The sequence below is a fragment of the Phycodurus eques genome, chromosome 5 (genome assembly GCF_024500275.1).
Source record: "Phycodurus eques isolate BA_2022a chromosome 5, UOR_Pequ_1.1, whole genome shotgun sequence".
In the NCBI taxonomy this organism is placed as follows: Eukaryota; Metazoa; Chordata; class Actinopteri; order Syngnathiformes; family Syngnathidae; genus Phycodurus; species Phycodurus eques.
In genome coordinates this window covers 24020913-24047894 of record NC_084529.1, presented here as the reverse complement: position 1 = coordinate 24047894, position 26982 = coordinate 24020913, and the positions used below count along the sequence as shown (strand labels likewise).

Sequence of the window (26982 nt, the reverse complement as noted above, 5' to 3'; positions counted from 1 at the left end):
GTGGCATAGCTACAGGTAATGTAGAACTACAGGGAGACCTAAAAGATTGAAAAGAATCCTTTCAAGGTTGCTGGTGAAACTTCGACTTATTCGAATTTTGAACTAGAAATAGAAATAATTAGCTCTGTAGTAAAACTGTCACCATCTTGAAACGTATTAAATGTACAGGAAACATTTTAAATAACAATTTAGCATTCTTATATGACATCCGAGTTTGAAAAGAAATTGATCACTGTGTAACAAAACTGTATAAAACTAAAACTATTCACCCTTTTACTGTAATTAGGTGTAAAGGGTGGATTACTGTGTGTTCCTGGGAGGTGAGTCCCCTCACATTAACTAGCTAACTTTGCGGTGTACCTTCCATTCTTGTAATATATCAATTACAGTTTCTCTCAGTTGCTTTGGTACATTTCTCGATGCATCCTCAACGTTTACGAAACAGTAAGTGCATTTCTCAAAAAAAAATTGTACACATGGCAATACGCCATGGATTACCTGCAAAAGCCATTCTCTTGATCAAAACCTTAAATTCATCTCTCAAAAGTAAATATCTGTGTCACTGGCCATGTCAGTACCATCAGAATGAGTCATTCTTTGAGTCATTGTGTCCGGATAACATACGCAAATTGCTTATTCATGTTGTCAGTATAACAGTGTACTCTGGAGGGATGTTCTGAAGTAAACTGCGGTTAAAGTTTTGATGACAATTATTCCTATTTGTAAATTACACCTTAGTATAGGTAGAGAATTGATTGCAAGAGACTGGACAAGAGTCACTTATGCTTTACTGTTTGTACTGTAATTGTTTTGACAAACCATGTCATTGCAATGTAGAAAGGAAAAGACCACAGCATAGCTCAAAGAAGAAGAAAAAACAAGTAGAAATGTGTACATAGTACAATCTCATTAGGGAAAACTGTAAATACAGTGCTGTAGGAGTTACAGTGCAGTCAAATTCTCAACCACATCACAAGAAATATCTTCTCTTGGGATGAGCTATTACAGAAAATCATTGGTTAATCATTGGTTCATGTAATTCTTCACACATTTCCCTTCACTCGAGAAAGTCAACATTCACTTGGGAAAAAAGTCAGACGGAAGGTCTAATGGAAATGTATAGGAATATACTTGACATATGATGACAACCTTTTTTAAAACCATTTTGCATGTAAAGACTTACACGATGAACAAATGTCTAAATGTTGTGGGGAGTGAAACTATTCAACGGAGTCATTATAATATATTTGGCTCAACATAACATAAGCAATTGATCATGTCAGAAACAGTAGAGAATTGTACATATTCATTTACGTGGATGTGCCACAGCATTTGCAACTGGTTCAAAGAAATGAGAAACTGCTTTTTTGATGTGCACAATGATGTGAAAATTGAAGCAGTTTTGAGATTTTCAATTCTGATCTGAGATACTGTATGTACCAAAGAGCCTGAGAAAAAGTGTAATTGATGCCTCGTTCTATTGAACAGCCAAGACAGAGACTTTCATCACACATTTCCATTTTGTATCGGCAGTATCCTTCTGTATGAGAATCCAAGGATAAAGAACAAGTAAAACAATGGTGGATTTCATTCTTTAGATACTCACTGAGGGTTAGGACAATCTCAACTACTGAGATTTTATGCAACTTTAGAGGTAAAAAAAAATCTGAAAATTTTGGGCATTTGAAATTTGAGGTTGCACTTTATAAGAACATTAAAGCAATGAAAGTGTGAAGTCAATATTTTCAAAATGCACTTTCCATTTTATTGTTATCCAATTATGATGCACTCACTGTTGGTTTTACATTAGTTGCCGTTAGAAAAACTATGCAAACAATGTACAAACCTAAACAAGATACACTTTCTGTAAACCTTTTTGTGTGTGTTTTCCTCCACCCGCTCTATTCAACCACATACACGATACATATGCTACTGGATATGATAATGACACAACGGGGGTGGGGGCATACAATTTTGCTTGATTAGCTGTTGAACATGCACACAAAATGGATTATTATATCCCCAATGCAATTTTATAAATATGTATTCAAATTATTTTGAATGCAAAAAAAAAAAAAAAAAGGTGAACGCTAAAGTCCTGATACTACTAGAATGGCCTCACCAGACAATTCGATTGTCATAATAAAACAGTCAATTAGCTAGATTGTTCATAACTAAGCCACAACGTGGTAAAACAGTCAATAGTAAACATAAAGCAAAGTTAGCAATGAATACTTCAAAAATAAACAAGATTATATAAACAAGGATTTCCTGTCCTCCTTTCCTCGCCATAACGCACCTTTGGGGATTTAAGTCCAACAAACACGATGTATGGAAGTGAAAATAAAGCAACAAGTCCGTTTGTGCTTCTAATGTGGAAGAAAAACAGAGAACTTTAGCTTACCTGCAAGGCTAGCACTCACCTGCTGAGTGGGAGTATGCTGCGTGTCGTCACCAGGTTGTTTTTTTCCCCCTCCCTCCCTCCCTCCCACTTGCACCAGACTGTCTTGCGAGAGGCGACCCACTTGATCTTCTCTCGCGGGGGCCACCGTTGTCCAAATATCCTCCCGAGACCAGTGACATGTACCGGATTCTGAGATGAGCCTCAAGCGGACAGTGAGACGCATTGCTGTCATGTTGTCTCTCTCCCACCTCCTCCTTCTTCTCGTGGAGGGTAAGTGAGACAGGCAGACAGCTCTTCATCACTAAATTTCAATACCTGCGTGTGTGCGTGTGTGTGTGTGTACACAATCAAGGGTGTTGAGATCAAGAAGTGTAAGAGTATGTTGTCATGGGCACAAGAAGGCACGCTCAGTGACCGCCGTAGATTATTCATGTGTTTTATATTTATAGCATAGAAGTGTTTTAAATGCAAATATATATATGTATGTATATATATATATATATATATATACACACAAAGACACACACACACATATATATATATATATATATATATATATATATATAGGACCACCTGTGTATTTATGTGTCATGCACGCATACATACACGTAGTCTGCTTCAGTCAAATAAAAGCGATCTTTTTCACCTGATCTGGATTAGCTAAAAAACACGTAATCGACCCCGATTTTCGATCAAGTGATCAGATCGGGACATCCCCAGTAGTAACTGTATCTAGGGTGCCCACAGGGAGTCCAGAGACAGTCATAAGGGGGCCTGCAATATAAGACAGAGAGCTCCGTACCTCCTGTTTTTAATGTGATTATTTAATATTTATCAGTAGAAATGTTTTTCATACAAATATTTACTGTGATGACTACTGCGCTAGCATAGGTTCATGATCGATTATGCTGCATTTTGGCCGTAGGAGGGGAACTGTCGTAAATCCGAAGACGCCCTGTTAAAATGCACAGAGGCCATTTTTAAAATACTTGTGTTTCTATTTTTTTTTATTTTCTTCTGACATGTTTAGGAGCCCAGCATCGACCTTCAGGTTCAGAATCAAGACTACAAAGGTAAATGAATTCATATTTTTTAATAGCAACAAAGGGCACCATGGTGGACTATTGGTTGTCACATCTGCCTCACAGTCAAGAGGTTCTGGTTTTAAATCTCGACTTGGGGCCTTCTGTGTGAAGTTTGCATATTCTCCCTGTGGGGGTTTTCTCCTGGTATCGGACAAGCGCTGTTGAAAATGGATGGATGGAAAACAACAACAATATTGTATATTGTGTTTGATATGAGTGAAATGTACATTTCCTAATTTATGGAGATAATCATGCACTCTTTTGATTGACACTGTCAGAGACAAGTTCTTTTGTAACCAATTTGTTACATTAGAAACTGTATGTAGGCCTGCTGTATTTTTATCTTTCTACATTTCTCCTTACGGTACGTTTTTGAGTTGTTGTGTCTCCGAAACATCAGTAACAACTCCATGTGATGCACTGCACTCCTATACTACTGAACTGCAAACCCCACATTGCATACTGTCAAATTGATATCCCTAAGCATTGTTGTCTTTTCTATTAGTGTTACATTCAAACAAACCTTATTGGATGAGCGTTCAAAAATAAAGGTTTTATATGCTGCAGAATGAGTTTAAATATCATTTAGGAATTGGCAGCTTCCGTTAGAAAGGTAGTCATCCTTAATTTAAAAGAACAGTGAGTTTGTTCCGAATAGGTGTGGCATAAGAAATTGAACGCTACCTCTCCATGATCAGGCCCAACTCATTGGGATAGAAAAAGGCAAAACTTTTGATACAGAAATTGGCGCTCAATGTGTACCTAATGAAGTGCCCAGTGAGTGATTGTCATTGTTGAATCTTGTGATGATTACACTTGCACTCTTTCCAGCCTGTGTGACAGACAGTATCCTTTCTACGTAGTAAAGAATACCTCAGTTACGAGTTGTGTAAAGTCTTAAGCCATCCCTTTTATCACTCCTTCCTGCTAGTACGTGTGTTTGTGTGTATTTGTGTGTGCAGACGGGCTAATGCACTTCGGAGGAAACGGGATCTCCTCTGGGATGAGGTTGGTACACTACACCGAAGAAAACCAGAGCAAGCCTGGGTGCCCTCATGTGCCAAAAAATCCCCCCACTTAAATTTCACACAAAGCTGTCTTTGTATACGTGACACACATTTGCACTTTCTCAGAGAGACACTGTCGATTTCAGACGGACACTGTCAATTTCTATTTCAGTTTATAATAATTTAAACCAGTAGATCTCAAAGATTCTCAAATTTTGGTTTTCCCTCTAGTATGTGAAAGATCACTGAATTAAATTAATTCAAAATGTGCGTAATGTTACATTGGCTTAATTTTTTTAAATTCAGCACAGTACATTTGTAATGTGCGGTTTACATGACGGTTTGTATTTAACTTTTAAGTACAATACAGATGCATTTTATGTCATAGAACTGTTTGTTTTCAAGCATTTATTAAGGTAATTCCTTTTTAAATTTAACTCATGGGCAATGCATTTTAATTGAATAATTTAAGTACAGTTTTTTAATATTCCTATATTTTAAGCATAGTGTTAATGCTCAAACTGTGCATAATGTTCCAGTGGCTTACAATAATATTAAATGTACTTTTTAGGAATAAACCCTCTGCCTCATTTTTGATGAACGCTCAGGCCTACTATGCTACTGTATTTTAATGTAGGTCATAAAGGTGGTACTTGAAGGTCGAACTATTTTTTTAGCTTGTACTTGTTGTAAAAAGTTGGAAAACAGCTGATTTAAACCATTAACCAGACATACAGACCGCTGCTCTCCGATGAGACTCTGTCACGCAACGTTTTGCACAACTACACTGCCAGAGACTCCTCCTCAGGTAAGCGCTCTGTTGGTTTGGAAGATAAAGTTGATGATGATGATAATGATGATGTCACAGAAAGGAAGCTGTTCATATTTCTTTCCCCCAGAAAATTGTGGCTGCCTTAATGGTGGCTGGTGTCAGGACGATGGAGTGTGTGACTGTACCCAGTTCCAGGCGCTGGGAGACCGCTGTCAGATTGGTGAATAAAGTGTTAACAGAAACACAAAAAGCGAGACACATTATAAAATAATTGTTCAGTGGTCGAATATTAATGTTCATCCAACGAATTCTATTTAACAACTTCAATAGAGATCTAAAATTCAGTCTTTCCAGAAGAGTGGAACCTCTTATCTGGTACATTGGCACGAATCTTCTCAATTATTATTAGGGTCCAAATACCAGATGGAGTCAATACCCTCTTGGATCACTGTGTTTATTATTAGTGTTTGTGTTCCCATCATAAGGGACTATTATGCATGCTTACGTTATTCTAAACATATCATATTCTCTGGTTATTTAGCAAGTACTCATGAAAGATATATGCGCTACAACGTAATTAATTTCCACAGATCGCTTGCTCTCTATCCTACGCACACAGCAGGAGAATTGTCATAAATATATTTTAATCTGATTTAGCATCCGCACACATGTTGGAAGGCGATATGGGACCTAGCTGAGGCTTGAAGATATCTTTGTTTTACTTTAAGAAAGTGTTCTCCCCCCCAAAGCCCAATTCAATAAAGCGAATTATTTCGAGAGATAAGACTAATACTACAGCAGCTAAGCACGTTTTAAATAATCATATATTTTATCAGCTCATGTACAGATAAATAGTATCGGATATACAAATGTGCCCTTTGCTAAGCAGATAAGATGATTCACTTAATCCACCATCAGACCCCCCCACCCCCCACACTCCCCAAATGTCAGCATCGTCAGCTGGGGGGATGCAGTGAACCGTGAAGAGCTTTTAACTGGGTGGGGGGAAAAAAATATTCCTTAAATAAAAGATGATGACAAAGTATGATAAAAGTGAGAAGGGTATTAAATTATTTTTAATTAATAGAATTTATGTCTCCAAAACCCAAAACTGATCCATCAGTACCCAACCAGGGTCAAGACAGAGATGGGATCTGCAGGTCCTGGGGTCAGCACCACTTTGAGACCTTTGATGGAATCTACTTCTACTTACCTGGGACATGCTCGTACGTCCTGGCCCAGGACTGCCACTCTGCAACACCACAGTATACTGTGTGGGTAAGAACAAGGATGTAGACCATCTAAAAAATGTCATATCAGAAATTTCAATGCATTTACTTTTTGACCCTAATATTGGAGGATTTATATATTGGTTATGACTTTAACATTGACATGTTGGATTTTCACGATTTAAAACAGTTCCCAGGTGTCTTAATAAAGTGTCTTGACATGCTTTTGTCATAATATGTTGAGGATCAAGAATTCTAACACTTCTCACTGTCTTTTTTTAGCCCGTTTTGAGGGGGCAGTCCTGTGTTATACCAGTGCTCATCTTTCCCTCTCTAGTGTGGGGCCAATAGTGAATAAGGTTTTCAATTACCATAACAACTACTAGGTTGGAGCTACTTTTTGAGGCCTGAGTCTGAAAGAATTGAGTGCGCGTTGTGAAGCACTTGCAAGTTCCCACAAAGACAGTAAAACCCCAGATTGTATTTTCACTCGCGGTGGAGGCAGCATTTGTCCATCATTGCATAAATCCATGTACTGTATGTGGAACATGTATCTGACACACAAGCTGTTCCGTCACGATCCTGGAAATTCCAGAACGAGCACATTTGGGGAAATAGGCAGCTCACAACAGATGTACTTGGTTGTGTAATTTGACACTCACATCAGACACCCACCTACAGGTATTTGTATACAAGCAAACTTTGGGGCTAGTGCATGTATGTAAAATCTTGGGGTACTACCACACTGGAAAATGTTACACGATTAGAAAATACTATATGTTTAACTGAATGGGACACGATGAACATGGCTGAAGATTTGGGCACATTTCTGCATTTTTTATGTGGCGACTGGTCCCTTGGTGTGTCTTCAGGTGCACAACAGCCGAGTGTGCGACGGGAGTGTGTATTCATGTCCAAGAGCTCTTAGCTTGTTATTCCCAAATGAGGAAGAGATTCACATATCTGGATACCATGTCCACCAGGGAGGACGCAGGTATGTGATGTGCAGGGATACTTGTGTAGTTAATAGCCTATTTTGAGGAGAATTTAGAAAGCTGAAAATGCCTGCCTTTGTGTAATCCCAGGCTCAGCCTGCCTCACACGATAGGTGGCGTTTTTATCGAGCGGCTGGCCGATTACCTGCTGGTGAAGAGTGTTTTTGGCTTCTCCCTGGCCTGGGATGGTGGCTCGGGGGTCTACTTGAAAATGAGCGAGGATCACCAGGGTGCTCCCTGTGGCTTGTGTGGGAATTTCAACCACATAGCCGGTGATGACCTCACCACTGCCCGCGGTAAGAACTGCCTGACTGGTCCATCGTCTCCTTTTCACTTCTGTCGGCATACATTTTCTCAATTGTTATTAGGGCAAGAGCACCAAGCAGTGTGAAGGCCATCTTGAAATCATATTTTTTATTTTTCTTCTGATTGACACAAAATTGGGTGGACATGTCTATCATAACCATTTTGGGTAAATTCCAGGCCTCATACTTGAATAAATCCCTTTTGAGAAATGTTCCCAAATCAAGCTCAGTTGGAAGAACCTAAACAAATGGGCAACACTAAATTGCAAAGCTTTTTTCTTTGCCTATGCCATGTAATGTCGAAGTAGCATGGTGCTAAGTTTGACGATTGTTTGGGGGATTCACCACAAAAAAATGGGGTACGACAGACCGTTAATTGTTGTTTGCAACTTTAATTCTTACATTTACTGTAATTACCCACCGTTTTGGGTGTCTTAACATACCCTAAAACTCACCAGTTTTTGCAAGTGGGTGTATTGTGTAAACATGACAGGGAAGAGAGAAAGAGACACAGCGTGGAAGTGAGTAGACGGAGAAACACCATTATGAAACAAAACCTAAAGGTTTTGAGCAAACAAAACCCTCCGTTGTTAAGATTTGTTTAATTAAAATATGTACAATTGTTTGAGACTTCACTGTTGTCTCAAGATGCCAAACAGAAAAGGGAAAACTCAAACCTTTTATATATTTTTAAGTTAAGCACTTTACCCGAACACATTTAACTCTGTTTTTATTTCCTTTCTCTTATTTTGAATTTCAAAGCCCTACTTTTATTTTGTAAATGAGAGAACACACAGTTGTGCTCATTTGAGATAAATGAGAGTGTAAATGTAATGTAAATGAGAGAACACACAGTTGTGCTCATCATCAGAATTCCTAATATGTGTACAATTCTTTAAAGAAAACATGAACAGCCAGGCAAAACACATTTCATTTTATCCAGCCATCCATTTTCTTTACTGCTTATCCTCACTAGGGTTGCGGGCGTGCTGGAGCCTATCCCAGCTGTCTTCGGGCGGGAGGCAGGGTACACCCTGAACCGGTCGCCAGCCAGTCGCAGGGCACATAGAAACAAACAACCATTCGCACTCACATTCACACCTACGGGCAATTTAGAGTCTCCAATCAACCTACCACGCATGTTTTTGGGCTGTGGGAGGAAACCGGAGTACCCGGAGAAAACCCACCCAGGCACGGGGAGAACATGCAAACTCCACAGAGGCAGGGCCGGGATTTGAATCCCGGTCCCCAGAACTGTGAGACAGATGTGCTAACCAGTCGTCTACCGTGCCAGCCATTTCATTTTATTTTGAATTCCATTCAAAATAACACTGTCAGGCATTTCAGAAACATTAAACATCATTAAACAAAACATATCCATAAAGAAAATAATGATTGTTCTTGTTCAGTCATCAGTCATTAAAAAAAAACAATATTTTGCAAATTTGTCCAAGGTATGTAAACTTATGAGCACAACTGTACATATCAGCAGTCATACTTATTTGTTTAGTTCTGTGTTACTTAACAATAATAAATGCCAAAAGGTTTTTGGATTTGACTGAGGTATTGATTACAAGCAGATGGAGACTACAAGGCAGGCTACTTAAATATACATCACAATAAATAGACGCTCCACGATCTTCCGAACCTTTGCTTCAAGACATTTTCTCGTTCTGGACCTTTTTTCTCAATCTGGACCTTTTAGAATTTTTGGTTTACTACCCCTGTCTTAGATGGATGAGTGGAGAGAGTGGATAAGTCACGCTAAATTGTGAAGCTGATTTTAGCTGTGCCACCAGCAGCATGTTATCAAATTTGATGATTATTTAAAGCCATGAAAAAGGGGGTGCGATGGCCTTTTCATCACAGCGCATCCAGAGGCACTGTATGTCACCATTATGTATTTTCAGGCATACGGACTGATGAGCCTGCTGTGTTTGCTAACAGCTGGGCGGTGGACCTTCCTCGTGAAAGAGCCTGTCCCTCAGTGGACCTCGACTTCAGTGGACCGTGTGACTCAGAATCAGACATGGACGTAAGAACTACATTGACGCACTGCACTGAAAGTCTGTTACCGACACAAATCACAGCGTGTAATACCAAACTACTCGATAAGCAATTAAGTATGCCAATACAATCACCGTAGTTGCACCCATCACTGTGGATCCTGTCGATTAAGCACAAATGACACTTGTTTGGTTGAACAAGGGATACGATTGCACAATAAAACACTATTTTATACGTCCTAGAGTAAAACATTACATCTATCTACTCAAACAAAACAGCAGTTGTGGTTATCTAGTAGTGTTCGTCAACCTTTATATTGCCAAGGTACGTATTTTACATTATAAAAAAATCTAATAATGATAATCTTGTCTCAATCTACTTGCTCAGTGTGAAATCTCGGACTGTTTAGTTGAATACATTATTCTGTTGTATGAATGGCAACAGGTGGAAACACAGGTTAATTGGAACATTTAATTGTTTTGGATATCACTGTAAGCCACTGGCATAGAATGTGATTGAAGTATTCCATCCCAAAAACCAATCGTTTACGTGGGGTACTGATCGAACCTTTGCATTTTCAAAGCCAATCGTCAACGTGGCTGGGTGTGGGGGTGGGTGCGGATCAAAATTTTCCATTCCTGCAAAGGGGCTCATCACACACATGGGGTAAAAATTGGTGGTGTGGCACCTTTACTAGATAAGTCTTGGTGCATTTATTCTCTTCCAGTTTTGATTATCCTCAAGTTCAAGTCGTAGCCAGCTCCAGCCTTCCTGTGTAAAGTTTGTGTGGGTTTTCTGTGGGTACATGCATGTTAGGTTTGTTGAAGACAGTGCAGGGTGTACCCTGCCTCCAAAGTCAGATGAGATAGACTCCATTTTACCCGCTACCCTAATGAGGATAAACGCTAGAGAAAATGGATGGTTGAATGTTTGTTTGCGACTCTGAACACTACCACAATCCGGTCAGAGTTATTTCCCGACGTCCCGTATATTTAAGTGTACCAATATGGTACGTCGTGATATTACTGTATCTGAGAGTATAAACAAAACATCACGGTTGAGGTTTGACTTCCAAATAGGCAACGGCTGCTTGTTTTTTTGTCTCCATTGCTATGCCATTCATGTCTGCAGGATGCTACCGAGAAATGCAGTGCTCTCCTCTTCTTCCCGTTTCTGTCCTGTCATGAGAATATTGATCCCAACCCATTTGTGGCCAGCTGTGTCTCTGACCTCTGTGTGTAAGTGAGAACTACCTATTCACTCTCCACTCTCCTTTTTATGTGTTTAGTATGCTAGCCTGGTTACAGGCCCACATTACTTCTAAAACTAGTCTCATTCTAAAGTGTATTTCGACCATAGATCCGATGATGAGGAGACATTTTGCCGGACCTTGGTAGAGTACACCCGGGCCTGCTCTCATGTGGGGTATCCAGTGAGGGAATGGAGGGATAGCTTCCCCTCTTGCAGTAAGTTCTGACTATAACTTTTGAACTGAAAGGAGGGTACACATACCAATTTTTAAAATGTGAGAGACCCCACACATGACAAGGAAAAACATTTGCATGTGTGTGCTTACTGCTCTTATACTATGTGGTGAACGCGAGATGAACAACACAACAAACCACACACAAAACCATATCTCCACCAACTAGAGCTGTGCGATATGTACAAAATTGTATATCCTGATAATGATATACAGTATATCCTGATAAAATTTGTTTCCTTAAAATTGCATGATATTAATGGCAATTATCTGTGTGTTACTCTATTTATTTATAAAATACGTATTTTATAAATAGACCACCAAATTAAATGAATAAACAATTCATAAAAATAATGTCAAGCATCCAGTGGAGGATCCTCCTCCACTTTGTAATTGGCTATGTTCCGTTTCAGTCAAAATCACATGGTCTGTGGCTCTAGGTATTAATCACACACACAAGGATTTACCATCATAAATATTGAACAGGTTTAACATTTATGATTGTCGACCCCGACCGTTTTCGGACCAATTTGGGTCGGAAAAAAACACTTTTAATACAATCCACACCACAGGATAATCACTCCAGATAATCTTTCAGGGACATCTGAAAATTGGGCCTTTGCTAATTTTGAGCGCTCCAATCCAGCCTGATTATGCGTGGACCCTGCTTTACTTTGTGTGTGAAACTCTATTTGCATGTAGACGATGGCTGCGAGGAGAGCTTCGTGTACAGAGACTGTATCAGTTGCTGCCCTCCCACCTGCACCTTTGACAAAGAGTGCCTTGGAACCAACCTCCATTGCCTGGATGGCTGCTACTGTCCTGATGGTAGTGAAGACAAGGAACTTAGTAATTTCTGTTACCTGCTAGTTGTAGTTTAAAATTATGCACAGTGGGGGAGTTCATAAAGAAAAAAATAGTGAGCCTCATACCAGTAAATCAACAGTATTAATATTGTGCTTTTTAGCTGTAATTTCCTTTCTAATGGTAATGGTAAAAAGTGATGGGATGGTGGGCGATTGGTTATCACATCTGCCTCACAGTTCTGAGGACCTGGGTTCAAATCCGGCCTCGCCTGTGTGGAGCTTGCATGTTCTCCCCATGCCTGTGTGGGTTTTCTCCGGGTACTCCGGTTTCCTCCCACATCCCAAAAACATGCAAGGTAGGTTAATTGAAGACTCTAAATTGCCCCTAGGTGTCAATGTGAGTGCGATTGGTTGTTTGTTTATATGTGCCCTGCAATTGGCTGGCGACCAGTTCAGGGCGTCCTGCCGCGTCTCGCCCAAAGATAGGTGGGATAGGCTCCAGCATGCCCGTGACCCTAGTGAGGAGAAGCGATACGGAAAATGAATGAATGAATGGTAAAAAGTGTGCTAGAGGTATATTTTTTACAAAAGCATGTCAAAATACCCAAGTGATAAAATCAATGGCACTACAATTTTTTTTTTTTTTTAAATAAACAATTTCTCAATTGAAGTTATTTTTCTAGCCAAATTCCATTTGGTGGGGCGCTACTCCGCTTGCCCTTAATACAAAATCTGATCATCCTAATGTTTTCCATCAGGGCTCATTTTACAAAATGGAACATGTATAGCGGCTTCCCAGTGTCCGTGTGTTTACCACGGTTCGTCATACGTGCACGGACATGTGCTTCGACAGGGTTGCAATGTTTGGTGAGTGTTGACATGTATTTCATCAATTTCCCCATTGTGCTGTTAAACTACTTTGCTACATTTTTAGTATTTGCATGGGAGGCGTTTGGAACTGCACTGAGAACAACTGCACGGGTAAGACTGCCGGACCTTTTGTAGGGAAAGCAGTGACCCGGTGAATCTGTCATTTTACTTCTTCTGTCCATCCCCCCACAGCGGAGTGTTCGGTGGTGGGCGATGTATTTGTGACCACGTTTGACGGAAGGATGTTTCTCCAGCCGGGTGCGTGCCAGTACGTTCTCGCAAAGAGCCTCGGCAGCAGCAGATTTACCATCACGCTGCAGTACACGACCTGCACCGAGGTGCCAAAGAGATGTCTATACACCCATATGAGGGGCCGTGAGGGACGCAATTAAGGATTACGTCTCATAGGCACATAACTAAAATGCTCTTGTACATACTACTGAAACACTTTCACACATGAAGGAAATGCTCTCACACACTCTACTGATTTTTTTTACGCTCACATGCACTGCTGAAACGCTCTCACACACTACTTAGACACTCATACACACTACTGAAACACTCTCATACAGTCTACTGAAACGCTTTCATACACACTACTGAAACACTGATACATACTACTGAAACACTCATACACACTGCTGAAACACTCTCACACATACTGCTGAAATGCTTTCATACACACTACTGTAATCCTCTCATGCATTATTCATTAACTGTGAGAGGATTTCACTTGTGTGTAAGAGATTCCCAGTTGTTTGTTGAAGCATTTCAGTAGTGTGTATGATAGCGTTTCAGTAGTGTGTGAGAATGTTTTAGTAGTGTGTATGAGCGTTTCAGTGGTGTGTGAGAGACAATCCTGAAGGATGTCCCTGATGGCCCCTCATACATCCACAAATCGGCTCAGGTTTAACCTGCCTTTTTATGTGTACAGAAGCAGGCGTGTATTCAGTCGGTGACTCTGGTGCTGGAGGAGGATGTGAGTCGTCAGATCACTCTGACCAGAGAAGGAGGGGTGATGATCGGCGTCAACTCGGCACCTCTCCTGCCTTATATTGATGGTGGCTATTGACGATTCTATTCACTTCAACTTTCTTGTTACCTTCATTATTTAGGAATAGAAATAATGTTCTTAAATTTTGTTTTCGGTATTTTTAATTACACAAGTGTCAGAAACAAAAAAAAGCCCAAATATTTGAAATGTTTTTCTCCCACAGAGTTTAAAATATGAATGTTAAATTGACAGTAGATAACTCTTTATGGTCAAATTGAGTCGCTGAGTTGTCAAAACAAATTCAGAGCATTTGAATGAACAAAATAAGAGTAACAATATGAACACAGTACATTTGTTTGTGTGTCTGCAAGTCTCCACATTACATGTTAGTCAGCTCCTTTTCCCTTCCAATTTGACTACCAGTTTCAAACATGTGAAATAGACCTTTTTCATTGTATTTGTTAATTACTCACTGGCTGGAAAGTAAAGAATAATGCGTAAATAATATAAATATAAATTTCACTTAGCGTTTACTTGGCCTGGGCTGACTCTTCCCTAATTGATTTAAATGAGAGTAACTTCCACCTTACTCCACTGGCTACCGCCATCTGTAATTATTTTGGCAAATTTGATGATGGACATTGTGACTCTAATGTACGTAATATATTTGCATTACATTTAATGTAATTCTATTTGCTTTCTCTGTAGTTTAGAGTTGCAGCGATTGTTGTTTTCCATGTGTTTATTGGTGGTGTTTGGGCAGATCTGGATGTTTATTTTATTCACATTGCCATGATATGTATTCTAATTTCAGTTGTATCACTTGAGAGAAAAAAATCTGAATTGTGTTCATTGATGCAGTGTAAATCCAGGTTTATTCAACTAAACAGAATAATTTTTTTCTTCTCCATACTTTAAATTTCACATCAAATGACCACTTTTTTGCCTGGGTATGTAGATGCAATGGATGTGCGCAAGCTGACCTCGGTGTTCACCCAACTGAAGGCACGAGTGGGGCTGAGGTTGCATTACGATGGCACAGGAGGGCGAGTCCATCTGCAGCTGGACAGCCGCTGGCGTGGATTGACGCTCGGCCTTTGCGGGACCTTGAATGGAAATCTTCGAGATGACTTTCTGTGAGTTTGCACTTTTCATGTCAAATCGAGTTCTGTCACTTTTTAATGCTTTTTGTAACAGTTTTCCATTTTTATATAGGTCCCCTGCAGGTATGATTGAGGGTACGCCACAGCTTCATGCCAACGCTTGGAAGGTGTCCTCAGCCTGTGTCGCGCCGGTTAACTTGCCCATCATTGACCCGTGTGAGATGAACCTACAGAACGGTAATTAGCTCCACCAAGAAGGGAATGTTTTCGGTTAAAGCGGGTTTACAGTGCAACCTCAGCACACCTGATGTACTTTTATTTGATTTATTTTTGTTTTAATTGTTTATAAGCATTTTTTTCTTTTGTTTTTAAATGCTTTTAATCATGCAAAGCACATGGAGTTACCTTGTGTATGAAATGCGCTATATAAATACATTTACTTTGCTTTGCTTTAGATCAGACGACAGGATTTTAGGCCGGATAATGGCCCGATTAGCGCAGCCGATTTCCCATATCGGGCCCGACATATTTTGTTGGGAACGACAACACTTCTTGTAGTGTGACCTAATCCACGACCAACGATTTGGCCTTATAATAGCTAAAATGAAAAGTCTAGCATGTTTGATTTTTTTGGATATCTTCTGTGTAGTGTGACATACAGAATAAACGACAACTCTCTGACAGCGCACCTTGACGTCGACCAATATGATTGCGTATTGTGACCGGCGCATCACCTACCGTGCTTGCTGTTGTCAACATACTTGCACGCCGTTGTCAACAGTTATTCACACGCACAAACCAATGTTTACCGACGCTTTAGAGTATGATTTGACAGAACGCCGGCATGTTTAGGCGGCACGGAGGCCAACTGGTTAGAGCGTCTGCCTCACAATTCTGAGGACTTGGGTTCAATCCCCGGCCCCGCCTGTGTGGAGTTTGCATGTTCTCCCCGTGCCTGCGTGGGTTTTCTGCGGGCACTCCGGTTTCCTCCCACATCCCAAAAACATGCACAGTAGGTTGATTGAAGACTCTAAATTGCCCGTAGGCGTGAATGGGGGTGCGGATGGTTGTTTGTTTGTGTATGCCCTGCGGTTGGCTGGCGACCAGTTCGGCGTGTGCCCCGCCTCCTGCCCAAAGTGACCTGGGATGGGCTCCAGCGCTCCCACAACCCTAGTGAGGATAAGTGGCTCAGAAAATGGATGGATTTTTATGTACAACCGTTAGTGCTAGTACGAGTTTGCTAGGCTACATATCGTTTTGTTGTCTGCTTGTGAGCGATATCGTATTAAAAGTATGTGAACATACCTCAAGCAATCCTTGAGTGACGACCACCACACGTTTTTCCTCATTTTGTTCTCCCCCCCCAAGACACGCACACACACACGCACATTGTCCAACATTGTTCGTATAATAATGTGTTGTGCATATCTTCTTAGTATTCTATGCCTCCCAGTGTGACGTGCTCCTGGGGAATCTGTTCACCCCGTGTCATGGCTACATTGGTCCAAACATCTACCGGCAGCAGTGTCGCTACCAGGCCTGCCGCTGCGGAAGCGCTTGTCTGTGCACCGCTCTGGCTCACTACACTCTGCTCTGCTCTAAGCACGGCGTTGACATTAATTTCCGAGCACACATCTCCGAATGCGGTGAGTTGCGAGAGCTGCTGGAGTGAGTTTAATCACTGTCGAGATTTGAAAACAATATCTTTGCATAATTGTAATAATACATTGTGGTGAAAAGGCTTCTGGGATTTTTTGTTTGTTTGCAAATGGTAGGTCACATACTTTTTTGCCTGTTGGTTGTGTACATACCGTAAAGGAGTGGTTTGTCTCGGAGGGATGCTGTACCACTCGTGTGTGTCGTCCTGCGGGCGGTCCTGTCGTGATCTGTCCAGCATGGAGCTGTGTAACCCAGATGACTGCGCTGAGGGGTGTGGCTGTCCTGACGGCAGTTACTATGACGACATGCGCCAGCGATGTGTGCGACTGTAAGTCTACTCCAGTTTCCACTGTTAATAGGATGTGAACACAACTCTGTTAAAATAGCACTTTTTTAATGTACCATGACGAATCATTCAAACCATCCTTCCATTTTGTATAGCGCTTTTCCTCATCAGGGTTGTCGTTGAGCTGGAGCCTATCCCATCTTACTTTTAATCAATCACAGAGCACATACTGAATATGATGATGAATGGTCGTTTGACATTTCATATTCACATTCACATCTATTGACAAATTAGTCTCCCACACGAGCACTGGGAGAACATGCAAACTCCACACAGGAGGATCGAGCCAAGATTGGAATCTGTATTCCAAGATTGGAATTCATCAATAGGCATTTTTGAAATGTTTCCAAAGGTCAGAATAAAGGAGTTATGCTGAATATTTATAGATCAATCGAATATTTATATGCTAAACCCTCATACTCACAAGGTTGAAAATAAACCAGCATACCAAAAAAATAAAAAATAAAAGCTAAAACACATGTACACAAAATAAAAATGAAATAGTACCACTACTTTAATTTAGCCAAAGGATTTGAGGGTAGAAATCTGTTGAATGTTGGCTTGGAATTAAGTGACCACTCATCCTTGCAGAAGTCCTCCAAATGTGTCAAATAGCAAGGTGTACACAGCCCCCTTCAGGTAACCCAGATGATTCCCAGTTGGATTTAGTCTGGGCTCAGGCTGAGCCAAATTCCAAACTTAATATTTCTCCTCAACTAATATCCATGACAAAAGTGCCAGTTCCATCTGAAGAAAAGCATGGTTTTGGTGTTCTTCTGGTGACCTGCACTATTGTTTTTTTCTCTTTTTAAAACAATACATTTTCCCATTTATTTATAGTTTGTAAAGTAAACCAAAAAAAAATCACATCAAACATGCTTATTTAACAAGGATGTGTTCATGTCCACTCATAAACAAACGTCATGAGCTAATAATTTTTCTGTCGCTGGCAGGGCACAGTGCCACTGCTATACCATGGCTGGTGTGTCTCAACCAGGCGAGGTCTTCTTCAGCGCCACTGGACCCTGGTGAGTTAGCTGGCTTGCTTGAAAAAGCAGAAAGACATTTTGGCTGCTCTCCCACCTGCAACACTTTGGAGAAACAAACATAGTGAACCCTCGATATTTGCGTGGGTTAGGGACCAAGCCCCAACACGAATTGCAAATAATAAACATTTAGAATTGCCTTTAGCAATAGTTAGAACCAGAATTATGGCCAAAACTATAAAGCATTTTAAAATCATTTATAAGTTATCTGACAACATTACTGTTAAAAATGGCTTACAGATGATTTGATTTGGAGAAAATGCACTGAAAGCTGGCATGTATGTCGTCGTTTCGCAACCCATAAAAATACCAATTACTTTCCTTTTAGCCACTTTATTATGTTTTTGACTTAGTGATACACACCTGATTTTTGTAATTACATATATGGCAAAGGACTCTTTACCATTTGTTGGGCACTTTGTATCTTGTGTTGAGTAGCTGGCTGCTACCAGCTGATCAGCTGTTACTTCCACCATTGTCAATAGCGATCTAGACCTTTATCTACATCATCTTGAGAAGTTTACCTCCCTATTTGCTCCTGGTGTCAATGCCTTGTAGAAGCCTTGTCTGTGTGCGTTGTGTGTGTCCTCTACTGGAATCTTCCATCACGTGGTTGTTTGCTGTCAAGTCGACACTCACGACTCCTCTGCTGGCATGGCGCGTTACAATGAACAGGGTGCGAATAGGTGCGTTTTTCAGCGGAGTTTAAGTTGTGCTCGACGTGAAATTTTGCAAGTTGGTGAATATGCAATGCTGATTTGCAAATTTACGTGGGTTTATTGTATTTCAAATGAATTTGTACACAACCCAAAAAGCCTAAAGAAAAATAAAAGTTCAACATTCTCAACTGACAATTGTAAAAGATTAAAAAAACAAGTATAATAAAAGAAAAATTACACACTCTTGACAATGGTAATAGTTTAAAAGCATTTTTAGGGGCTGTTTGGGCGGTATCTTAGGTCATTACAGACAGATCACAAAAATGCGCAGATATGCACAAAGAGGCACATTTCTCAATGAAAAGTTGTAGTTATTTTCTACAGGAAAATTCGTGAGGAGGTGAGTTTCCAAATGACAACTTTGAGAATGATCGAGGGTTCACTGTAAAACTCAAATGATGTTCGAATAAGACAAAATGAACTTGTCTTCAGCTAACCTTTCTTTTTTCCCTTCATTTGCCACCAGCCTGTGCAGGAATGGGAAGCTAGAGTGTGTGCCAGAGGAAAAAGGTAACACCCTGCCCCCTCCATTACACTCCCCCTTCCTTCAGTTCTTGTTTCTTTTAACAACAAAGTGCTGTTTCAGGCGGTGTCCCCCTTGCTGAAATCAAGCTTATTATGTTAGTAGCCTTGCAGCTAGTTTCCCAGAACTACCTGCTGTGGTTGGTGATTGATTTACCCTCATCTCTGTGTGTGTATAGAGCCAGACAGCCCAGAAATCGGGCAGTGCCCCACGGGTAAAGTATACCACAGTTGCGCTGAGCACAGAGGCGGCTTGGCTTGTGCGCCAACATGCCGCAATCTCATGTTGAACGTAACCTGCCCACCCAACACGCCGTGCATCCCGAGCTGTGTCTGCCCTCCTGGGTAATGTACAACCACTCTCAATATTATTGTTATTCATCTGTGTCATTGAGGTCCTGAAATCGCCTTACAGGTACTTGGAAATAATAATTAAAAAAAAAAACATCAGTGCAAATCTAGCTCTTTTTGGCAATCTCTGACAAAATGATCTCATTAAAGAGATTAATTTTCAAATGTATGCATGTGGATGTGAGCACAAAAGGACGAAAAACCTGAGGCTGCCTGTGAGATAGAGATGTAATTAGTGGGTAGTCATCTGCAATGATTAAAGGCACAGTGTACTTAATCAAGAGAGAGCAAGCTGCGTATGCTTTCATCTTCAAGATCTTCACACTAATATTAATTTGTCCTGCATATCTTCCTTTCTTCATTCTGTGTCTGTACAGTCTTGTTCTTATTGCACATATTTGTATGCTTGGTATATTCTATTTAAAGGCTGGTACTGCACCGCGGGGATTGTTACTATCCAGAGAACTGCCCCTGTGTCTGGCTTGGCCTGGAGTATCTCCCTGGAGAAACTGTGGAAACGTCCTGTTATAAATGGTATGTCAAAGGCCCTCTTGGAATCCCTTATTATTCGTCGGATGAAGAATGCTCGAAAACGCAATACATTTTTGAAAGCGTGTATATCCTGGTGCAAATGTATCTATTGCAGTTTGCAGGGGTGCTGAACGTGACATTCCAAAACTCACTGAGTGGTACCCCCTGGAAAGTTACAAAAAATAATCAGCTCCCAACACCATTTACACAAATCATCATAAAATTAGGTGGACATGTCTATTATAACAGGACGCACCTGTAAGTCTCAAGTACCAATGCCCGAAATTGAACAGGAAGTCGGCCATTTTGTGTTGAAGCTGCAATTTTGGGAAATATTTTAGGGTTAGTATTTACAAGACAAATTACTACTAAGGAAATCATCTAAATGAGCCCCGATTGGAAGCAGGTATACAAGGGAGAAGTGAAGTGTGAAGTTTTTTATTTGTCTAAACCATGAAAGTTGGATGATCATTTTAAGGATTTGCCATAAAAAAACGGGATGTCTGGGCCCATTCATCGCTGCTTGTAGCTTTATTTGTATTCTATTTAAATAAACACAAACTCTTGACTAAACAAGGAGACAAAGTAAATAGGGAATACATTATCCACAAAATTGTATGGCAATATGATACGATTTTGTTTGATTTAGGATTATCACTCATTTGGAACAAACGGAATTTAAAAAAAAAAATCATTTTGGAACGTTGAAATTACATGTCTGCTTTATTTCTTTTTATTTTTCCTTACATGCATCCACCTGCTGCCCGCCATCTCCTCAGTGTGTGTCAACGTGGTTATTTTAACTGCAGTTATTCACCGTGTCCAGCTGTGTGTACCGTCTACAGCGACAGACATTACCACACCTTCGATGGCCTGGAGTATGACTACCACTCCAACTGTCAGGTCTACCTGCTCCAAGTGAGTCTGTATGGATCCCTAAGCAATGTCTGTGTGGCAGGTTATACTGTATATGTAATTATTAGCAGTATTGGGGCACCTGGCTACAAAATGGAATGGAGGTTGGTCTCCTCTTTGTGTCAGCCTGGTCCTTACAGGAAACATATTGTGAAAATGTTTTGTCAGAATTAAAAAAATCGTCTTAATAAATGGTCTCCGACATTCTTATATAGAAATATAGGATAAAGAACAACCCCGCACAAATAGTCATTTGACATACTTGAAATCAGTCAGTTCCGACTCATGCAAATGTAGAGTATGGCTTTTGTTACCATGACGACCATCATGTGCATGCGAGAGCTATTTAGTGTTACAAACTCAGTGAATATTTTTCTAAAAAGTGATGAGCAACAAATCTAGCAACTTCTTGTGTTGTTATTAAAGATTTCTGGAGACTCCGTGCAGAAAAGGAGATGCTCACACATCCGTGTCCACATTCTGAATTGTTTTTATTCCCACGTGTGCAAAGCTAAGTCAACTACAACCCCAATTCCAATGAAGTTGGGACATTGTGTTAAACATAAATAAAAACAGAATACAATGATTTTCAAATCATGTTCAACCTATATGTAATTGAATATACTACAAAGACAAGATATTAAATGTTGAAACTGATAAACTTTATTGTCTTTAGCTAATAATCATTAACATAGAATTTTATGGCTGCAACATGTTCCAAAAAAGCTGGGACACGGTCATGTTTACCACTGTGTTACATCACCTTTTCTTTTAACAACATTCAATAAATGTTTGGGAACTGAGGACACTAATTGTTGAAGCTTTGTAGGGGGAATTCTTTTCCATTCTTGCATGATGTACAGCTTCAGCTGTTCAACAGTCCGGGGTCTCCTTTGTCGTATTTTATGCTTCATAATGCGCCACACATTTTCAATGGGAGACAGGTCTGGACTGCAGGCAGGCCAGTCTAGAACCCACACTCTTTTACTACGAAGCCACGCTTTGTAAAACGTGCAGAATGTGGTTTAGCATTGTCTTGCTGAAATAAGCAGGGGCGTCCATGAAAAAGGCGTTGCTTGGATGGCAGCATATGTTTCTCCAAAACCTGTATGTCCTTTTCAGCATTAATGGTGCCTTCACAAATGTGTATGTTACCCATGACATTGGCACTAACACAGCCCCATACCATCACAGATGCTGGCTTTTGAAATTTGCGTCCATAACATGGTTCTTTTCCTCTTTGGCCCCGAGGACACGACGTCCACAATTTCCAAAAACAATTTGAAATGTGGACTCGTCGGACCAGAGAACACGTTTCCACTTTGCGTCAGTCCATCCAGAGAAGCCGGCGGCGTTTCTGGGTGTTGTTGATAAATGACTTTTGCTTTGTATAGTTGAGTTTCAAGTTGCACTTACGGATGTAGCGCCGAACTGTATTTACTGACATTGGTTTTCTAAACTTTTCCTGAGCCCATCTGGTGATATCCTTTACACATCGATGTTGATTTTTGATGCAGTGCCGCCAGAGGCATCGAAGGTCACGGGCATTCAATGTTGGTTTTCGGCCTTGCCGCTTAAATGCAGTGATTTCTCCAGATTCTCCAAACCTTTTGATGATATTATGGACCGTCGGTGATGAAATCCCTAAATTCCTTGCAATTGTACATTGAGGAACATTGTCCTTAAACTGTGCGACTATTTTCTCACGCACTTGTTCACAAAGAGGTGAACCTCGCCCCATCTTTGCTTGTGAATTTATACCCAATCATGGCACCCACCTGTTCCCAATTAGCCTGTTCACCTGTGGGATGTTCCAAACAGGTGTTTGATGAGCATTCCTCAACTTTAATTTTTGCCAATTGTCCCAGCTTTTTTGGAACGTGACGCAGCCATAAAATTCAAAATTCATGATTATTTTCTAAAAACAATTACATTTATCAGTTTGAACATTAAATAGCTTGTCTTTGTAGTGTATTAAATTAAATATAGGTTGAACATGATTTGCAAATCATTATATTCTGTTTTTATTTATGTTTAACACCATGTCGCAACTTCATTGGAATTGGGGTTGTATATTCAACCCCTGCGTGCTCCCAAAGTCAGTGTAGCTGACAGCATAAAGACAGTAAAAGTATTAATTGTATTTTCATTTGTGGTTGCAGCACTTCACTACCAAGTCACCGAATTATACTTGTATTGTTTGTAGAGTTTCTCCTGCATGTGCTGCATGTAGCAGATCCATCAGCCTCACAGTCCAGTAAATTTGATAATGTCTCACTTGGCTCGACATTTTCAGAAATAGTCAGATAACAAAATATTTACAGTAGGTTATTTAATTTCACACTTGATGGGCCGGCACTACAGAGACCCATCTATTTATATACAATTCATTAAAAAGTAAATTTTAAGGTCCCCTTTACGGAAGTAGCATAACTGTGTTTGAATCTGGTAGAGAGCAACAAAATGTTTGAGTGTTTTTTTTTTCTCTTTTTTTTTTTTTTTTTTTTTTTTTACAAAGAGTAGGTAAAGGCGTTTGTATGTGTATACACCTTTGTTTGTGCCCTGGTAATGCTAGGCAAGGATTTCGGACGACAAAGAGACCACTGTTCAACCCAACCCTCAGGGCTCCTGTGCTCCCAGGGATATAGAATGAGAATGGGTGGAACAGGCGGTCCGATTGAGACCCGACAGATTTGCAGACCACCGTGCAGACCCGTAAAGAGTGGGCAATTGGGTCCTTGCTGTTTAATTACACTGCAGTATTTCCTGAGCGTGTACAATCCAAATGTCAATGTTAGCTTTCTACTCAAAGGGGATTTTGTTAATGAATGACCTTTTTCCTGTGTGCAGAGTTCAGGAGAAACTGAAGTATCCATTGTTGCCCAAAACAAGGACTGCTATGAAAGTGGCATTGTGTGCATGAAAACACTGGTCATACACGTAGGGCTTACCAAGATCTACTTCATGGACAACTCTGGCAATCCTGTACACACACACCCGAATATATATGGAACATATTTTATAATGTATGCAAATAAGATGTGTGATTGTCGCTTTCCCATGCAGAGCCCATCTACTGTGGTGGGTCGAGAGTCAGTGTTTGAGCTGTGGAAAGCCGGTTTCTACACCGTGGTCTACTTCCCCGATCAGGACCTGACCGTCCTCTGGGACCGTAAGACCACCGTGCACATCAGAGCCGGGCCTCGGTGGAAAGTATGCAGCTGCCAATCATTTTAAATTAGGACAGATTTCCTTGTCCTGACTGTTCTTGTATCTCAACGTAGGGACCTGGGGAAGGCATTTTTTGGCAGTCAGCCTCATGCCTGCCATGCTTCCGACACAACAATTTTGGATGTGTGTGTGTGTGCCTGCATGTGTACAGTATGTGTGTACCACAGCTCACAATTTTATTAGTTTATGTGTTTGCAATACTTGAAGAGCAAAAAATATATATATTTTTTCATTTTCTTTTAATCATATGACATTTTTCAAGTGTTTTATTTGAGCTGACATTGCTGTTACCTGATTGTCAAGTTGGACAACATTTATGACCTTCCTGTGTGGAGTTTGCTTGTTCGCCTCATGATTGCATGGGTTTTCTTCGGGTACTCCGGGTACCTCCTAGATTTAATAAACATGCATGTTAGGTTCATTGGAAAGTTTAAATTGATGGACAATCCATCCAGGGTGTCCGCCTCTTGCTCAAAGTAAGCTGGGATAGGCTACAGCTCACCTGCGACCACATAGAAAATGGATTGATGTACAGTGGGTACGGAAAGTATTCAGAGCCATTAAATTTTTCACTCTTTGTTATATTGCAGCCATTTGCTAAAATCATTTAAGTTTATTTTTTCATCATTAATGTACACACAGCACCCCATAGTGACAGAAAAACCACAGAATTGTTGAAATTTTTGCAGATTTATTAAAAAAGAAAAACTGAAATATCACACAGCCATAAGTATTCAGACCCTTTCATATATTTAACTCAGGTGCTGTCCATTTCTTCTGATCATCCTTAAGATGGTTCTACACCTTCATTGGAGTCCAGCTGTGTTTGATTATACTGATTGGACTTGATTAGGAAAGCCACACACCTGTCAATAGAAGACCTTACAGCTCACAGTGCATGTCAGAGCAAATGAGCATCATGAGGTCAAAGGAACTGCCTGAAGAGCTCAGAGACAGAATTGTGGCAAGGCACAGATCAGAACTCTTCCTAGAGCTGGCTCCAAATGGAGCAATCGGGGGAGAAGAGCCTTGGTGAGAAAGATAAAGAGGAACCCAAAGATCACTGTAGCTGAGCTCCAGAGATGCAGTCGGGAGATGGGAAAAAGTTCTATAAAGTCAACCATCAGTGCAGCCCTCCACCAGTCAGGGCTTTATGGCAGAGTGGCCCGATGGAAGCTTCTCCTCAGTGCAAGACAGATGAAAGAGCATCTCTGGAGAGACCTGAAAATACCTGTCCACCAACATTCACCATCCAACCTGACAGAACTTAAGAGGATCTGCAAGGAGGAATGGCAATGGATCCCCAAATCCAGGTGTGAAAAACCTGTTGCATCATTCGCAAAAAGTCTCTTGGCTGTATTAGCTCAAAAGGGTGCTTCAACTAAATACTGAGCAAAAGGTCTTAAAACTTATGGTTCGGTGATATTTCAGTCTTTCTTTTTTAATCTGTAAAAAATTCAACAATTACGTTTTTTTTCTGTCAATATGGGGTGATGTGTGTACATTAATGAGGAAACATTTTTTTACTTAAATGATTTTAGCAAATGGCTGCAATATAACAAAGAGTGAAAAAGTTAAAGGGGTCTGAATACTTTCCGTACCCACTGTACATTTAGCCCATCATAAAAAAGGGGAGGATACCTGGTGGAATACATTTCAGTTGCCTGCAGCATACATTTACAAAGGCAACATAATGCATTATGATACAAACACCAATACCACATAATGTATGATAACTCCAATGAGCAATTAACTATGTGTTCCTCATCAGAAGCAAACACTATCAACAGTTAATGTGTGCATTCAACAAACCTCAAGGCTTACCTTTTGGCTTTGACATCCTAGTATTTTAGAAAGTGGGGTCCAGCCTGGCTTGAAAATGGCAGATCTTAACCCAGCCGAGCTGATCATATCATGGTCAGAGAAACTCCTAAATTAAATTAAAGTAGCACTAAGCAGCCCCCAAAAATGGCATTAAATTTGACACACCACAGAGAAGAGTAATGTTAACAAGCGTGCCAAATTTGAATGACTAAAGAAAATCGCTAAGTATATAAAATCAGGTTGAATTAAATTTGAATTATAAGGGCCACCTCTCAGCTCTCAGACACTGTGGACGTGTCGAACGGATGCTCCAAAAGGTGTAAAAACATACTGAGGGGGTGATAGCTGAGACGATGTATAATCACGTTAGAAGGCTCAACTTCAAAATGTAATGGTTATTGTGGACAATAATCCGAAAACTAAGCACACAAGTCAATTTGCACTCGTTGTTGGTGACAAAATGTCACAGCCGAACACAGCACCTGACGACAGTGGGACGGTAGGATGAAGCCCAGGTCGTTAGACAGTCGGCACTCCCCCATTCACTAGTGTCAAGTTACCCACAAAGCCATGTTGTCTCTGGTGAAAGTTTACAAAATTATCCGTCGTAAAATACACACTGCAGAGTCGGCTCGTGGTGTTTGTTTCAACTCGCCATCTGCGTGTCTCTAAAAAGTCAATCGATCGCTTTTTTTATTTCCCCTTCTTGTGGGAGTTTAAAAAAATGTCACTGAGCTGTTCTGTAAATTGAAGCATCCAGCGAAGATACATTTTCGGG

General features: G+C 40.5%; 1 protein-coding gene across 1 annotated transcript in view; it reads left to right on the top strand.

Annotated features, from left to right (window-relative positions):
* The first annotated feature begins 2613 nt into the window (after nt 1-2613).
* The window catches only part of otogl (otogelin-like), a 51543-nt gene continuing 27174 nt past the window's right edge, over nt 2614-26982 (top strand). The window contains exons 1-27 of the mRNA XM_061676863.1: nt 2614-2674; nt 3435-3477; nt 4452-4530; nt 5226-5304; nt 5396-5488; nt 6392-6546; nt 7370-7491; nt 7583-7788; nt 9708-9832; nt 10936-11042; nt 11164-11270; nt 11990-12115; nt 12852-12960; nt 13028-13074; nt 13156-13301; nt 13898-14024; nt 14916-15093; nt 15173-15297; nt 16497-16706; nt 16879-17047; nt 18019-18093; nt 19297-19340; nt 19532-19697; nt 20130-20237; nt 21014-21152; nt 24000-24134; nt 24216-24362. Of these exons, the coding sequence (XP_061532847.1) occupies nt 2635-2674; nt 3435-3477; nt 4452-4530; nt 5226-5304; nt 5396-5488; nt 6392-6546; nt 7370-7491; nt 7583-7788; nt 9708-9832; nt 10936-11042; nt 11164-11270; nt 11990-12115; nt 12852-12960; nt 13028-13074; nt 13156-13301; nt 13898-14024; nt 14916-15093; nt 15173-15297; nt 16497-16706; nt 16879-17047; nt 18019-18093; nt 19297-19340; nt 19532-19697; nt 20130-20237; nt 21014-21152; nt 24000-24134; nt 24216-24362 (3207 nt within the window). The 5' untranslated portion in view covers nt 2614-2634. The remainder of the gene's footprint in view (nt 2675-3434; nt 3478-4451; nt 4531-5225; nt 5305-5395; nt 5489-6391; nt 6547-7369; nt 7492-7582; nt 7789-9707; nt 9833-10935; nt 11043-11163; nt 11271-11989; nt 12116-12851; nt 12961-13027; nt 13075-13155; nt 13302-13897; nt 14025-14915; nt 15094-15172; nt 15298-16496; nt 16707-16878; nt 17048-18018; nt 18094-19296; nt 19341-19531; nt 19698-20129; nt 20238-21013; nt 21153-23999; nt 24135-24215; nt 24363-26982) is intronic.